Source organism: Eretmochelys imbricata, chromosome 1, assembly GCF_965152235.1.
Source record: "Eretmochelys imbricata isolate rEreImb1 chromosome 1, rEreImb1.hap1, whole genome shotgun sequence".
NCBI lineage: Eukaryota > Metazoa > Chordata > Testudines > Cheloniidae > Eretmochelys > Eretmochelys imbricata.
The window spans coordinates 212000589-212018849 of NC_135572.1; the positions used below are offsets into that span (position 1 = coordinate 212000589).

General features: G+C 44.8%; 1 protein-coding gene across 1 annotated transcript in view; it reads right to left on the minus strand.

Moving 5' to 3' along the window:
* LOC144268435 (importin subunit alpha-5-like) overlaps positions 1-18261 on the minus strand; it is a 242138-nt gene that overhangs the window by 5840 nt on the left and 218037 nt on the right. The window contains exons 4-5 of the mRNA XM_077823348.1: positions 11880-12007; positions 9721-9899 (exon numbers count right to left, since the gene is read on the minus strand). Of these exons, the coding sequence (XP_077679474.1) occupies positions 9721-9899; positions 11880-12007 (307 nt within the window). The remainder of the gene's footprint in view (positions 1-9720; positions 9900-11879; positions 12008-18261) is intronic.

Consider the following 18261-nt stretch of genomic DNA (forward strand, 5'->3'; position numbering starts at 1 on the left):
AGGAGGTCATCTAGTCCAACCCCCTGCGCAAAGCAGGACCAATCCCCAACTAAATCATCCCAGACAGGGCTTTGTCAAGCCTGATCTTAAAAACCTCAAAGGAAGGAGATTCCACCATCTCCCTAGGTAACGCATTCCAGTGTTTCACCACCCTCCTAGTGAAAAAGTTTTTCCTAATATCCAACCTAAATCTCCCCCACTGCAACTTGAGACCATTACTCCTTGTTCTCTCATCTGCCACCACTGAGAACAGTCTACATCCATCCTCTTTGGAACCCCCTTTCAGGTGGATGAACGCAGTTATCAAATCCCCCCTCATTCTTCTCTTCTGCAGACTAAATAATCCCAGTTCCCTCAGCCTCGCCTCATAGATCACGTGCTCCAGCCCCCAATAATTTTTGGTGCCCTCTGCTGGACTCTTCGCAATTTTGCCACATCCTCTTTGTAGTGTGGGCCCCAAAACTGGACACAGTACTACAAATGAGGCCTCACCAATGCCCAATAGAGGGAAATGATCACGTCCCTTGATCTGCTGGCAATGCTCCTACTTATACAGCCCAAAATGCTGTTAGCTTTTTGGCAACAAGGGCACACTGTTGACTCATATCCAGCTTCTCGTATACTGGAAGGCCAATGTAAAAACAATATAAGGACACTCTCAAAGTTCATCTAAAAGGTGCTCAAGTTAATCCAAACACATGAGAAGCTGCTGCCAGATCAGGATGGTGGGTACAGCTGTTGGTCTGCAGTCAAAGCCATCAAGAATAGCAGAACAGAAAAAGCCAAAGAGAAGCGTGAGCAAAGAAAGCAGAATGTGGCACACCTGTGTGGCCATCTCTGCCTGATGAGCGGATACATCTGCGGAGCCCTCATTGGTTTACATTCATACAAAAGATACACTGAAACAAAATGACTCTCATACGTTGAGTAGGAGAGGAGACTCCAACTGTGTCCAGTTTTGGGTACCAAACTTTAAGAGAAATGTGGATAAATTGGAGAGCAACAAAATGATAAAAGGGTTAGAAAACTTGGCCTCTGGAGAAAGGCTAAGAAACCTGGGCACGCTTAGTTGATAAAAGAAGACTGAGTGGGGACCTGATAACAGTCTTCAGATACGTTGAGGCCTGTTAAAGAGAGGATGGGAATCAGCTATTCTCTATGTCCACTGAAGGTAGGAGAAGCAGCAATGGCGTTAATCTGCAGCAAGGGAGATTTAGGTTAGATATTAGGAAATACTTTCCAACTATAAGGGTAGTTAAGCTCTGGAACAGGCTGTGGAATCCCCATCACTGGAGGTTTTTAAGTACAGGTTAGATAATAATCTGTCAGGGATGGTCTAGGTTTACTTGGTCCTCTCTCAGTGCAGGGGGCTGGACTTGATGATTTGTCAAGTTCCCTTTCAGCCCTATATTTCTACAATTCTAGAAGATGATACCTTCCCTCTCTTAATACAGCCTTTCCCTAAGCAGACCACAATCCAGCTATTGTTTAAAAAATTATTGCTCAACACAACTGAGCTCTTCAGCTATCATTCAGTATTTAATATCCCTGTATCATTTATCTTAGCATTTTATAGAGTCCATCACCATAGTACTTAAGCACTACTAATAAGCAAGCTGAGAAGCTCAGCAAAGATTGCCTCCAACTTCACTTACATGCTATTAGTATCCTGGACCATTACCAGTTAGGCCTCAGGCAGAAAAAGATACTGGTGATGGCAGATTGAAGAGGATAAGGGCCAGATATGCGAATTCATATGGCTGGACCTCTTCATAACATTTAATATCGTTGGCTATGGAATCCTGCTGTTCAGTCTCACAAATATGGCAGGGATTAGTGGGACTGTACTGTGATGTGTTCAACTGTTTCTCTTGGGCTTCATCCAGACTGTCCTGATGGGCATAAACTCCTTCAGCTTCAAATTGCTCACCTATGGGATTCAGCATTTAATGCTAAGAGGCAGGGAAACAGCATGAACTAAAATGCCAGCAATACACAGACGGTAGTCAGCTTCTCAGAGACTTGCCAGGAACTAAAAGACAGGCACTGCACTGGAAACCAATTAGAACAGTACTAATGTGGAGACAAAACAAACCTGCAGATGCCCTTAACGTTGGATTAACACAATTAATGTGAATATACTGAACCATCTGTGATCAATCTGGTTCAATTAGAATGGTCCAAATTCTCTGAACCCAATTTTGACAGTCCAGAAACCCAATGGAGGCAACTCCAAACTTGTCGGATGGAAATAGTACTAAGCCCTGGCTGGTAAGGAAATGGATTGCCCAGTAGAGTAAAAGGTCAGGGAACATTTCTCCCAACATACTGTCTGGAACTTGAGGCACCAAAACTACTCATTTATGTCACCTGGAAGGCTTCCAGGAATACTAAATATTGGCTAAATACTGGAAAATATGGATCCTTTTTCCCTCACTGACAGCTATTGTGAGTGTGCCCATATTATTTTCAAAGAGCCTCAGAAAAGAGAATAAGCTAAAAAAAAAATAATAAAAAAATAATCACATACAGGAAGTGACTGTGTTCCAGACAGAAAGAGAGGGCCCTTTTCCAGGAGGCACAGTAGCGTTTCATGCATCCTCCAAGCTATCTACGGTGCTTTGCACCCTGTCCATCAGCCCCCTCAGGTCATTAGGATCAAAGCCTACTCCTCACTAGTATCAGACTCAGAGGAGTGGGGTGAGTTCTCCATCCTGAGGACAACGCCTTTGCCTCTTTGGAGTGCTGGCATTTCAATGTTGTGGAGGATGTTTTAGACGTCCTGTTAGGGAGTACAAAGGAATCTAAAGGGGAAGGAGATTCAAGGCAGACACTGTAGAATGCACCAAGTCAGAGCAGAAGGCTGGATGGAAGAGGGACCTTGACTTCATGCAACTGATGAAAAAGGCTTGGAATTAAGGACCTCATTGAAGTACGTAAACCCCTTAAATCTGACAGTGAGGTTAGCAGGCACATGGTAGTACCCCACTGTGCCTGTGAGCCTGAGGGAATAGGAAGAAAACTAGAATATCTGGCACTGCCTGAATGAGGGCACATGGAAAATGAGGGTGTACAGACCGGACTCCTCATTGTTTTTGTAGAAAAGGAGGGTGTATGGAAGGACCCAGAAGCAAAGAGCTGGTATTAAAGGCCAGATAATTTACAAGCCCTCCCCCATCCCTGCCCTCCCACAACTGTAGGAGATAGTCAGAACCCAGAATATCTCTCACCTTGGCCCAGGGGGTGAGGAATCAGCTGTAGACAAGAGATGGCTGGACCTGAGCTAGAAGGTACCAGGATGCCCCAATAAGGAAGACAGCTGAAGGGTGGCAGAGACTAAGCCACACTGAATCTACGGAGCTGTTATTACAGCCCCAGGATCGAGTGGTATCAGCACCCGCCAGGAACCCCCAACAAGAGCAGCAGATCATAAGCTATGCTACAAGCAAGACAGGGAGTTGTTCCCTGCCTGGATTCCACAGACCAGAAGTGGGAGAAGGAGGAGGTTAGAACAAATGAAAGAGGCCCTGTAACTGTAGGATTAAATAAAGGGAGCAGAGATCCTGAACTGCATCTGCTTATGAAGGAAAAATATTGCTGTTGAGTGCCACCAAGAAAACTCATAGGGTATGTCTACAAAGGGCATGAAGCCCAGATCTGTGGGACCCAGACTTGTGGGCTCGTGTTTCCAAGCCCGTGCTTGAGCGTTCACATTCGGGCCTCACAACTGTGCTGGAGCATCCATACTGCACTACATGACCTGACTCAAAACTTCAGGTTCTGTCGGCATATACTACCATATCCCCAAGTTCCTGTGCCCTCATCAGCCTACGCTGTTCTGTGGTTTTCTCTATAAGGGGTTGTGAAAGAACTTGTCTGCCCATCCTGCGGGAGATGGCTGGGAATGTTTTGGGTAGTTTTAGCTGAGGAACGCATCCAGAAAGCCATTTTGTGTCTGCACTCTTCTTGCAGCCAGGAGCCATCATGGATCCCACCCAGGTGGAAGAACTTCTCTATCTCATGCTCTCAGTCCTATTTCGGGACACAGGCAAAGCGTCTGCAAGATGCTGATGGACATTTCAGTGGCAGTTTTTGAACTGTGGGAGGCACCTCTCGGAGGAGGATACTGACATGCCAGTTTCAAACCAGCTGATGCTGCTCATGTCTGCTGTTGCCTTACGTGCAGATTCCCTCTGCGTAGACTGGCACTTCTGGAGCAGAGCCACCAGCACAGACTGGGGGGGTCACATTGTCATATGGACGGGGATGACCAGCAGTGGGTCCAGAACTTTCGCATGAAGAAATGGACATTCCTAGAGGTTTGTGATCAGCTTGTCCCTGCCCTCCAGCACGAGGACACCCACATACGGACAGCCATGCTACACCAGAAGCAGGTCACTATAGCCATCTGGAAGCTGGCTACCCCAGACTGCTCCAGGTCCATAGCTAACCAGTTTGCAGTTGGCAAATCAACTCTGGGGATTGTTGAGAGTCCATCAGGAGTGTGACTTACCCAAGGGTGGTGGGTATAAGAAACATTCCTGAAATAATTGCTGGTTTTCAGAGAATGGGGTTTTCAAACTGCTGGGGCCCTGATGAGGTCGGGGAGGGATAGCTCAGTGGTTTGAGCACTGGCCTGCTAAACCCAGGGTTGTGAGCTCAATCCTTGAGGGGGCCATTTAGGAATCTGGGGCAAAAACTGGGGATTGGTCCTGCTTTGAGCAGGGGGTTGGACTAGATGACCTCCTGAGGTCCCTTCCAACCATGATATTCTATGTGCCTATAGTTTGCCCACTGCAAGGAACACTACTCCACCATTATGCAGGTTGACCACAGGGGCAGATTCATGGACATTAACATGGGATGCACTAGCAGGGTGCATGATGCCAGGGTGTTCCAGAGATCAGGACTTTACCTTAATTGAGAAAATAGGGCATTACTCCCACCAAATACATTGTTATAAATGACAGGTTTCAGAGTAGCAGCCGTGTTAGTCTGTATTCGCAAAAAGAAGAGGAGGACTTGTGGCACCTTAGAGACTAACCAATTTATCTGAGCATTTCCACTGCATGCATCCGATGAAGTGAGCTGTAGCTCACGAAAGCTTATGCTCAAATAAATTGGTTAGTCTCTAAGGTGCCACAAGTACTCCTTTTCTTATTGTTATAAATAAAATTACTGTCCCCATGATTATTCTAGGGAACCTTGCTTACCCTTTGTTGCCGTACCGTGTAAAACCCGCCCTAATTTCAGAGGATCTGGCAAAAAAAGGTTCAAATGCACAGTCAGTTGCCGTAGGATGGTGGTAGAATGTGCATTTGGCAGATTTACATCCTATTGGTGCTGCCTTCAAAATAATCTGGGCGCCAATGTCACTAGTACAGTCTGTGTTATTGTGGCTTGCTGTGCTCTACACAATCCAACATTTTATTTCACACAGTTTATTTAAATGTTGCGACAATCAGTAATGCAGACCAGCTGCCATTATGGTGTTCAGCACAATAGTATAACCTAACTTTGACCCCAAAAAACCCACTCAAAAGGTCCATGTTGGCCTTTCTGGCACATTTTGGATGTACAAGCTGCACCTGGACAGGAGAGGATGAGTGCACAGGGTGCATATGTCTGTTCCATGTGCCAGTGGCTTGCCTGTGACATGCTCCAGGCACCCCCTGAATTGTCTAAAGGATGGGTGCTCTGGAGGGATCGATAGTGGTAAGGGGACTCAGGCTGTGGGTCTGGAGCAGAAGACACTGGTTGGTACTGGAGCCTGCAGTCTGGTAGCCATCAGCTGCAGTAAGTACTTGAACAGCTAATTCTGCTGCGCGCTATCTTCCTTCCTCAACAGGCCATCATGCTTCATGAATCTGTCTGCTACGCTTTCCTTGCACTGTGCAGCCTCTCTCTCTGTCTTTCCACCCTGCAAGCATCTTTATCTTTTTGGTAGTCGAGCTGGGTCTCCTGGACCTGAATCTGCTAATTCATTTTTATTGAGCAGGTCTCCGATCCGCTCATCTTGGGCTCTTTTTCTCTTCCCCTGCTATGGATGGTCTGCAGAACCAGGCTCCTGGTGCCATGTGTTATCTCTGTGGCAGTGAAAGGAGAAAGACAGAACATTATTTTCTGAGCATGGTAAAAAAAAAAATACAGTTCACAGTTTATTAAAGGAACAACTACTACTTTCATTCATGGTCAAAAGATGCATACTTTTAAATCAATGGGCTGTATTCTACCCTATTTACACAAAATGCTGTCCACTTCAGAAATCCTTTGGAACAGCAATGAAAACCAGAAGACATCATGTTAAGACACACATACAAAACTCAATTCTAATTACTTCTCTATCCCCCTTTTTTTGCAGGAGGACGGTGGAGTCTATGAGGGAAAGTTGGGGTGTGGGGCGAGAGACAACTTATGAGTGCTCTAGTTATAAGCAATGATTGTTCAATCCTGTCAGGCAGGGCAAGCTCTGGAGGTCACGATAGCCATCTGTACTAAGGAACTATTTCAGCATCTAGTGACTTGGGGGGGAGGGATAGCTCAGTGGTTTGAGCACTGGCCTGCTAAATCCAGGGTTGTGAGTTCAATCCTTGAGGGGGCCATTTAGGAATCTGGGGCAAACATTGGGGACTGGTCCTGCTTTGAGCAGGGGGTTGGACTAGATGACCTCCTGAGGTCCCTTCCAACTCTGAGATTCTATGATTCTATGAATACCACATTGCAGAATGGAGGGGCAGGAGAGGGGGCTCATAACTTATAAAGTGGGACCTAATAAGTATGCCCTGTCCTGGAATGCAACAGACTGTCTGGAGTTCCTATTCCGTGAGAAGTCTACTTTCATCACCAGCCAGAAATGGTGAAAATTAGTGATAAAAATCAACAAGACACTGAATTTGCATGAAGATGCGGTACAGCCTCCTTGTTAGCACCCTGTATCCATGCAAACACCCAACTCACTGCCATTCATTGGGAATCCTAAATCTGACACGGCTCTGCTGTAGTTTAGACTCATGCGTTAAAGCCCGCAATGGACCAAACACACACCACAGTTTTGGCTGGACTCATAACAGCCCAGTTTTCTGGGAATCAATTCACAGGCATTTGGGAATAGTTTGTGCACGGCCGATTTATAAGACGTGCTGTATTACATGGGAGGGGTTTGTGAGGCTGTGAATTGTGGAGCACCAACCCATATACATACACCAATCAGTGAGTAACTAGTAAAAAATTCATAACTGGTTGTGTAATTTTTCCTCCTTTTGCTGTGTCCATTTTGACTCCAATGTGGCAGTGGAGAAGGTGGGGGAGTGGACCCTAAGTGGAACGGCATGGGTCCCATTCTGATTGAAATGCACAGAAATCCTGGGTTGTATTAATAATTTAATAGACTCATGAGCTGAAAATCCTTCCCTATCATATACTAATAAAAACAAACATGGCAGCAGAAACTTACCAGGCTCTGGCACTTGTTCTGATCCCAGTTCTGCAGGGTACTGCTCCATAGGGCTGTCCCCGAAAAGGTCCTCTGAGTACGGACACACAATATGCTGTAGCTGCTCCAGCACCATGGCTTCTTCGGTTACCGGTCTCAGCTCCAGTGTGACTTCTTGCTCTTTATCTGGCAGCTTGTTCTCCTCAGGTGGTGCCTGTAACATGGGGGTTATAAGGTCGCCATTGTCACTCAGCAGTGTCATGCACCACTGGGGCTCAGAGCAGTTCCCAGTACATGGCCAAATTCCTTGTAAAAGAGACAGGAAGACAAGAAGTCCCAGAATTGTCATTAGCATTCTTGACTTTCTGGTAGTCTGTCTCAGCCTCTTGATCCACCCTCTGCATTGATCTGCCGTCCAGTCGATCTCCAGTGCTGCCAATCGCTCGTATATTATTTTTTATACATGGTTATTTTTCATGCTCCTACGGCAGTCAAATGTCTTGCTTGCCTCACGTCAGAGTTTAACTAGAATCCGTCTGCGTTCCTCTGGCCAGCTAGCCACTCACTTGATGCAGGACTTCATCTTGCTGCTGGCCACAGTAAATACACGAGTTCTGACTGTATTTGTTGTTTCCAGGTGAGCAGTCCACATGGAAATGAAGGGTTAAACATCGAGCAGCTGTTTTTAAACCAGGAAGTTGCTTCTGAATTGAAGGGCTCGGAAGCACAGCCCCAGGTGATTCAGGGATAGTGTTGGCAAACTCTCCAGATACAAGTCTGGTGACCCAGACCTGAGCTGCGTCTGCACTGCAAAATGCTTCGGCTCTGAACCACATCACAGTGGGATTCAGGCTCTGACCTCCCCCTCTCCTCCCCAGCAGTGTCCACTGGACTGAGTCAAGAGGGGTTATTGACTCAAGCCAAACTAATTTCTGGGTGGACGGAAGGGGGCTTGGCTTCAAATCTATGTCTGAGATCTAACTTAGTGTGCTGTATAGATGTACCCATAATAGGCACAAACAGAGTAAAAAGTTAATGTGCATATACCACTGTGACAGAATGTATCTGTGTCCACACCCTACACACTCTTGTAATAATCTTTGTATAATATAGGTCTCGTAAGGTATCATCTGAAAACTCATAATTTGCTGGTCAATATTGTCCTGATAAAACGTGTGGCAACAGTGTATATGAAGTTATAAGATTTCCCTGTACAATGTTATTAACACATATTCCAAAGTAAGGTTGGCAAACAAAAGAAGGTGTGTTCTGCTTAATTTGCATTTAAGCAGTAAATCATCAAGAGTCATCAAGCAGGAAGGGAGTTCAAACAGAGGGGAAAACTTGCAGGGAATATCCTTACACAGACACACAGTCTTCTGAATCTCAGCTGAAAATGTTTTCCAAGAGGGGGACTGACACTGTAACCAGAAGGAATCAATGATCCAAGGGACCCCCTTCTCTCTTTCAAGAAGGGGTCCTGATCTATGAAGTTTGGCCTGTAAGACTGCTGAGAGAGCTCGTGGTGAGAAAAACCTTGCTTTGAATTTAACCGTTTGTTAAGTTAGGTAATAGTTTTGTTTTACCCTTATTTTTCTTGTAACCATTTCTGACATATGCCTCATTACTTGTATTCACTTCAAATCTCTCTCTTTGTAGTTAAACTTATTTTACTGTTTTATCTAATCCAGCGTGTTTAAATTGAAGTGTCTGATGAACTATTTGGAATAATAAACTGGCATATTATTATCTTCAAGAAGTAACGGATTTAATGTATTTGTATTGTCTAGGAGTGGGCTGGACAGTACAGGACATATATTTCTGGGGGGAAATCTAAGATTGGGAGTGAGTTGGGATCACCCTGTACTATACCCAAGACTGGTAAGAGCCAAGGTGGGGCTGGCTGGCTGCAGCTCACACACAGACACAGCTAGGAGTGACTTACATGCTGGATGCTGTTTATGATCAGTCCAGACTGGAAGCTACAGCAGCAAAGAGGTGTAATGGGCACCCAAGGTAAAAAGGCAGGAGTGACAAGCTACTCATTAGTATAGGCTGTACCATGGCTATGTCACAACTTCCTCCAAGCTGTTTGTGGGCAGAGCTAAACCAGGAGTTGGAGCACAATGATGGATGGACACTTACCTAGGAAAAGTTCTTTTTCAGGGGGTTACGACAAGTGATGATAATGAAGTACGCAAAAGCACAGCTCCCAGGCTGCTGAATAACCAAAGGGCTCCTGATTACTGCCATCTAACACCTATCCTCTACAGAGATTATGCTCTTACCGTATGCTTCTTCAATAAGAGCGCAGTAGGGATTAATGCCAGTGCCACTGCGCTTGGCTTCCTGCTCTCCGAGTCTCAGGATGTTCTCCAGCCCATTCAGTGCCACCTGCACAATCTTTGAGTCCATTACTGTAAGGAGGTCACAAAGCGGTTTGATACATCCCAGTTCTACTAAGTATCTGAAAAACACCATACACAAATATGGTCAATCATTTGGATTAAGGTAACCTGTGTAATTTATGAGGCCGTACTGTCCAGTGTTTAGTGTAGAGGACTGAGAACAAAACAACTAGTGTGATAGACCCAGGCCAGTTGGGTACAGCAGAGTAGCTTTATTGGGATCCAGGAAGTGGGCGGGCGAAGCTCGCCCACTGCTAAAGGATCCCCCCCCGCTGCCTAAGGGGGGGATCCACAGGACCTGGAAAACCAAATAATTACCAGGGACAACTAATGAACAACAGGGACGGGAGTGCGGTCAAAGGGTCAAACGAAGGGAACCGGACGGGGACACCGAGCAGAGAACCCCGGACAGCGCTCACCGCTCCTCAAAGGCGTCAAGGGAGTCAGTGGACGCCGCCCAGAGGAACTCTGCCCGGAGGTGTGAATGGACAGAGGATCGGAAATAGGCCCCGCAGTCGCGGGAGACTCCATCGGCCAACCTCCTCACCCTGGTTTTATAGATGGCCACTTTAGCCAGGGCCAGGAGGAGGTTGACCAGGAGGTCCCGCGACTCAGTGGGGCCACGGACAGGGAGTGCATAGATAAGGAGGTGAGGAGAAAAGTGCAACCAAGACCTTAACAAAATATTCGTGAGGAGCCGGAATAGGGGCTGCAACCTGGCGCACTCCAGATAGACGTGCGCCAGGGTACAGCAGAGTAGCAGAAAGCAGATATACTGGCCACTGGATTAACAGTTTTCTGTCCCCTGACTGACCAGAGAAGGGGCTGCTCCAGGCTAACGAGAACACCTGATCTCAATTAATCTGCAAAGAGTCAGGTGAGGCCATTAAGCTAATGTGACCACCTGACTCTAATGAAGGCCCCTCTGATACTATAAAAGGGCTCACTCCAGTCAGGAAGAGGAGATACAGGGGAGAGGAAGTTTGGCTGAATGGCTGGTTAATGAAGACACCCTCAAGTCATTGGTAAGGGAGCCCTAAGGTAAGGGTGAAGAAGGGAGAATCAGGAGAGCTGTGGGGAAGTGGCGCAGGGAAATGTAGCAACTCTGGCAGTGAAAGGTTGGCTGCCAACAGTTGCTACCATTAGGGTCCCGGGGCCGGAGCCCGGAGTAGAGGGTGGGCCCGGGTTCCCCCAACCCACCACTACAGAAACACCTCCTAGGAGGGGAAAACAAGCCCCTGTCAGGACAGGAGGCTAATCTGTTTTAGCATGAGGCCGTAGGAGCAACAGAGACTGTAGGAGTTCTCTCACCAACCTCCTTGCTGGCTTATGATGAAAAGGGCTCAGCAGACTGTATCCCTGGCCCCAGAGAGAGAAGAGCTACGTGGAGAGTTGCAGTGAGCCTCTGAAGCTAGCATAAACCGCCTGGAAGCACGGGACCCACAGGGACAAGGTCGGCGCTCTGCCACACTAGGTAAGATACTGACTCACTTGGGTAAAGTATCATCTATGTGGGCCTCCACCAAGTCAGCTTTAAAAATGTAGAAACTGAGATTGCATTTGAGCAGGGTTTGTTCATGTACATAAACCAGGAAGAACAATGTACCAGGGATTGGCAGGCTCAGGGGGTTGGAAATGGGCCTTTGAACCATTCTTCTCCAGTTCACCAGTTATGAGTCTGGTGCAGGTTTATTGGAAGTTGTTACATTCAGATTGTGATGGACTCTGTGAAATGAGCTAGGTGAAAGGAGAGATATTTCTGTTACAAGCACCAGCCTCACAACTGGTTCTCTCATGGGTGAGACTCAGCCAAGGCCAAGGATTGAGTGGACCATTCATAACTGAATTCAACTCCAGAAGTGGCCTCTGACCACTCCAGAGGAGTGAGATACATTGGAAACAGACAGCACAGGGAAATTGGGCACTTCAACTGTCTGTTCTCAAGAAAGGCTTTCCAGCTCCAGGGCTCTTAGTATGGTACCTTTCACATAAACATTACATCCATTTAAATGTTCAGAGCAATTTTCACTGCTATTTACTTGATCTGTTCAGCAGAGCCTCCAGATGTTGCATTTGTTATTGCCCAAGCAGCTTCTTTCCTTGTCCGAAATTCAGCAGTTTGTAAAATATTTATGAGGGCTGGGAAAATGTGGGCATCTATGACAGTCTGCAAAAGGAAATGACACACAAGTTAAGTGTGTCAACTACAAATAGAAATACAACTTTCTTGCCCTGAGACATCTACGTCCAAAGCTCAGTACAATGCAGTAAACAATGCAAGATGCCTTCTTAAGGGTCAATCAGCAATCTTCAACCTTACATTCATAACCCCAGTTATCGTTCAAATCTATGCTCATTCTACCAGCTTTTCAAAACCAATGCAACTGAAATAACTATGGTACCTGATGTATATTACTGAATCAGGCCTTATTAGCAATGGAGTGTTGTATTTTACATTATTGTTCCAGGTGGCAAGCCATTCAACTGTAAAGTCATTATACCAAAAAAATACAGGAGAAAGAATAATATATCTTTATATCACACAATTGCCATAGGGTGAGACAACAGAGCATAGAGAAAATGTATCGCTAGACGAAAAACCCACACAAAAGGAATGTATATATATCAATAGATTCTCTCATGATTGAAAGGCAAAGCAATACTTATCCATTATGATGGTCAACTGTTTAACACATCAAACTGACATTGGTTACCCATATATTTTGTAAATAATTCAAAGTTCAGGTAATTTTCCCTGGGGAAAAAAGCCTTTTGCATTAATTGACAAATGAAACCAGCTGGAAACTGGTTTAACCTCAAGCATTAGGACATGTCACTGAAATACTTATGTATAGATTTTTAAACGAGAGCAGCAACTTAGGATTCATTTGCAAAACTACTATCTAAAAATGTAAGTACGCATGGAATTGTGAAAGGCAAATAATCTCAGACAAACCTAATTCCTTTTCAGAGATCTACGTACAGGGGATCCCAACACATTTAATACTGCATTAAAAAAAGAAGAAAAAAGCTATATTCAGTGCACTGGATGCATGGTACTCAGTGAATGTTCAATATTTATTTTTTACCTGTGTTGGTCCTTGTGTTGGAGAGACAAGGTTTGTGAGGCAATATGTTTTATTGGACCAACTTCTGTTCGTGAAAGACAAGCTTTCGAGCTCTTCTTCAGACCTCTCTATTTATTTTTACCATTTGTTTAATATGAGGCATCATATCTCACTCACTTTTCACCAGCCATTCCCTGTAGCAAATGAGTCACGGGTCGGGTGGAACACTGCTTCATTTACCATCCAACCTGTGCACTGAATGAGGCAATCCATGGTCCTGGAGTAACAATGGTAAGAAACCATGTAAAGGCTATCATAATACATATTCAAAAAGGGAGCAGAATTGTTACACCATAACTCCAGCATTTTCCACTTCAAGATGCTTCACAGTGGAAGCACAGCACTTTTTTTTATTATTTTTTGCTTGGAATTTTCTAGGAATCCAACACAGCATGAGCAATCATTGAGGCAGGAGCCCTTGCTTCATTCCATACACATATTCAGAGACTATTTCCACCTAACCCTACAAACTAAACCTGGAATTCTACTCAACTTTTTTTTTTTTTTTTTTTTAAACTAAGCACACCCAAATCCAGTGGATTGCTGAGGGATGGAAAAACTCAGCCTTAGCTCTGACTTTTCTGTCTGGAATCCTTCATGTCAGAGAGTCTTCCCAGTGGGGATGTTCCCCATCTCTACAACAGCTGGAGGCAGACCAGATCTTTGACTCTGAGCATGGGCTTAGGAGTGTCCCTCAGGAAGAACACTCTAAAAGGAGAATTTTCACAGAAGAAAAATACTAACCGCATACATGTTATAAAGTTATAAAGTTTATCTTTGAAAACTCGTGGCGAACGGGGGAAGTCCCGGATGACTGGAAAAAGGCTAATGTAGTGCCAATCTTTAAAAAAGGGAAGAAGGAGGATCCTGGGAACTACAGGCCAGTCAGCCTCACCTCAGTCCCCGGAAAAATCATGGAGCAGGTCCTCAAAGAATCAATCCTGAAGCACTTACATGAGAGGAAAGTGATCAGGAACAGTCAGCATGGATTCACCAAGGGAAGGTCATGCCTGTCTAATCTAATCGCCTTCTATGATGAGATTACTGGTTCTGTGGATGAAGGGAAAGCAGTGGATGTATTGTATCTTGACTTTAGCAAAGCTTTTGACACTGTCTCCCACAGTATTCTTGTCAGCAAGTTAAAGAAGTACGGGCTGGATGAATGCACTATAACGTGGGTAGAAAGTTGGCTAGATTGTCGGGCTCAACGGGTAGTGATCAATGGCTCCATGTCTAGTTGGCAGCCGGTGTCAAGTGGAGTGCCCCAGGGGTGGGTCCTGGGGCCAGTTTTGTTCAATATCTTCTTAAATGATCTGGAGGATGGTGTGGATTGCACTCTCAGCAAATTTGCGGATGATACTAAACTGGGAGGAGTGCTAGATACGCTGGAGGGCAGGGATAGGATACAGAGGGACCTAGACAAATGGGAGGATTGGGCCAAAAGAAATCTGATGAGGTTCAATAAGGATAAGTGCAGGGTCCTGCACTTAGGACGGAAGAACCCAATGCACAGCTACAGACTAGGGACCGAATGGATAGGCAGCAGTTCTGCGGAAAAGGACCTAGGGGTGACAGTGGACGAGAAGCTGGATATGAGTCAGCAGTGTGCCCTTGTTGCCAAGAAGGCCAATGGCATTTGGGGATGTATAAGTAGGGGCATAGCAAGCAGATCGAGGGACGTGATCGTCCCCCTCTACTCGACATTGGTGAGGCCTCATCTGGAGTACTGTGTCCAGTTTTGGGCCCCACACTACAAGAAGGATGTGGATAAATTGGAGAGAGTCCAGCGAAGGGCAACAAAAATGATTAGGGGTCTGGAACACATGACTTATGAGGAGAGGCTGAGGGAACTGGGATTGTTTAGTCTGCAGAAGAGAAGAATGAGGGGGGATTTGATAGCTGCTTTCAACTACCTGAGAGGTGGTTCCAGAGAGGATGGTTCTAGACTATTCTCAGTGGTGGAAGAGGACAGGACAAGGAGTAATGGTCTCAAGTTGCAGTGGGGGAGGTTTAGGTTGGATATTAGGAAAACTTTTTCACTAGGAGGGTCGTGAAACACTGGAATGCGTTGCCTAGGGAGGTGGTGGAATCTCCTTCCTTAGAAGTTTTTAAGGTCAGGCTTGACAAAGCCCTGGCTGTGATGATTTAATTGGGGATGGGTCCTCCTTTTGAGCAGGGGGTTGGACTAGATGACCTCCTGAGGTCCCTTCCAACCCTGATATTCTATGATTTTATAAGTCCTATTCAACTGAAACCATTTGCAGCATGGCCTTGACAAGAAATTTAAATATTTCCTCTAGGAACACACAATTCCCTTTCAAAAGTACTTAACATGTGAGCAATAATCAGAAAAACTCTGGACAAACGCAGTCATAAAAGGGAGCTTGACAAAAGATTCTAGAAAGAAAATTCACAAAGAAAGACTGATATTTTTCATTCTCCATCCTCGCCACATCTGTTAGCCTTCATAGTGGATAGCGGAAAGCAATAAAATCATCTATTGGGATGGAGGAAGGATTCAATTTAACCATGCAGAAATAAAAAAGAACTTAAGGGTTACTAGGGCACCACATTCCATAACACCTTCTGCTAGACTCTGCATCTGTAAAGGAGAGAATGGGGATGGAAGACCATACAGTGGTCCTGCAGATCTCACTGTAAGATCTCTCTGCCCGTGATACCATTGCTCTTTTCGTGAAGCGAATAGCAACATTCTTGAAAATGTTTTGAATCAATATTGATGCAAAAACGATTAGTAACATTATTATAGTCTTATACATTATAAATTTGTCTTCACTGAATTTTATGATACTTTCAATTATGTTGATTGAAAGTATGTTCAAACCATGCCGGCTCATATGCCCATGCTTTTTTTTTGGGTTGCTTCTGTGATGTAAAAGGGTGTAAACTAATGAAAGAAATTCTTAGGAATCCTTTTTCTGTCACTGAGGGTATGTCTACACTTCAATCCTGTTGGAGACCGTGGGACCATGAGACTCAGGGCATCTCCGTGGCCACACTTTATTTTTAGTGAACTAGATCAATCAGAGCTAGTGCGAGTGTCTCCTTGAGCTGAGAATTATAACAAGTTTGAAGTGTAGACATACCCAGACATATCTTGAGTTACAGGCATATACCCAAGGCTTTGAAAGTATCAAAAATGAAAACTCTCTAGGAAAAAAAACAATCTCTATTTGTGACCTCCAAATCCATTTACACAGACCCTGGAATGCAACTTTACAACTTCAGTTTTGCTTCTAACATATACAGTATATTAAAAAAAATACATATAAATAACTGTAATTTGTACAGGTTTCAGAGTAACAGCCGTGTTAGTCTGTATTCGCAAAAAGAAAAGGAGTACTTGTGGCACCTTAGAGACTAACCAATTTATTTGAGCATGAGCTTTCGTGAGCTACAGCTCACTTCATCAGATGCATACCGTGGAAACTGCAGCAGACTTTATATATACACAGAGAATATGAAACAGTACCTCCTCCCACCCCACTGTCCTGCTGGTAATAGCTTATCTAAAGTAATCGTCAGGTTAGGCCATTTCCAGCACAAATCCAGGTTTTCTCACCCTCCACCCCCCCACACAAATTCACTCTCCTGCTGGTGATAGCCCATCCAAAGTGACAACTCTTTACACAATGTGCATGATAATGAAGTTAGGCCATTTCCTGCACAAATCCAGGTTCTCTCACTCCCTCACCCCCCTCCAAAAACCCACCCCCATACACACACAGACTCACTCTCCTGCTGGTAATAGCTCGTCCAAACTGACCACTCTCCAAGTTTAAATCCAAGTTAAACCAGAACATCTGGGGGGGGGAGGAAAAAACAAGAGGAAATAGGCTACCTTGCATAATGACTTAGCCACTCCCAGTCTCTATTTAAGCCTAAATTAATAGTATCCAATTTGCAAATGAATTCCAATTCAGCAGTTTCTCGCTGGAGTCTGGATTTGAAGGTTTTTTGTTTTAAGATAGCGACCTTCATGTCTGTGATTGCGTGACCAGAGACATTAAAGTGTTCTCCGACTGGTTTATGAATGTTATAATTCTTGACATCTGATTTGTGTCCATTTATTCTTTTACGTAGAGACTGTCCAGTTTGACCAATGTACATGGCAGAGGGGCATTGCTGGCACATGATGGCATAAATCACATTGGTGGATGTGCAGGTGAACGAGCCTCTGATAGTGTGGCTGATGTTATTAGGCCCTGTGATGGTGTCTCCTGAATAGATATGTGGGCACAATTGGCAACGGGCTTTGTTGCAAGGATAAGTTCCTGGGTTAGTGGTTCTGTTGTGTGGTATGTGGTTGTTGGTGAGTATTTGCTTCAGGTTGCGGGGCTGTCTTTAGGCAAGGACTGGCCTGTCTCCCAAGATTTGTGAGAGTGTTGGGTCATCCTTTAGGATAGGTTGTAGATCCTTAATAATGCGTTGGAGGGGTTTTAGTTGGGGGCTGAAGGTGACGGCTAGTGGCGTTCTGTTATTTTCTTTGTTAGGCCTGTCCTGTAGTAGGTAACTTCTGGGAACTCTTCTGGCTCTATCAATCTGTTTCTTTACTTCCGCAGGTGGGTATTGTAGTTGCAAGAAAGCTTGACAGAGATCTTGTAGGTGTCTGTCTCTGTCTGAGGGGTTGGAGCAAATGCGGTTGTATCGCAGAGCTTGGCTGTAGACGATGGATCGTGTGGTGTGGTCAGGGTGAAAGCTGGAGGCATGCAGCAGGACAGTGGGGTGGGAGGAGGTACTGTTTCATATTCTCTGTGTATATATAAAGTCTGCTGCAGTTTCCACGGTATGCATCTGATGAAGTGAGCTGTAGCTCACGAAAGCTCATGCTCAAATAAATTGGTTAGTCTCTAAGGTGCCACAAGTACTCCTTTTCTTTTTGTAATTTGTACCTTTCACAGAATATTTGATAGGAGTCTTTAACTGCAAACTTTTAAGGTAATTACTACAAATAATAAGGTGTGTGTATATATATAGGAGCAATCTAGTTTATTACAAAAAAATAAGTCTTAAAAACCAGGACACATTTTCCTTGTTTAAAGACTTCCAGTTTGCCAGGCACACAATCTCTATTTCAAGAAAACATCCTAAAATATTTTCATATGCAGATTTCTTTCTAAAACATAAGGCAAAGATTTATTTTTTATTTAAGTTAACCCAAAAAGGAGTGGTGTGTCGGATACATTACCAAAGCCATAAAACACAAGCTAAGGGCCTCTATATCGCTTTCTAAACTCACCATCCCCTTCCCTCCTCTCTGCAAAGAGAACCT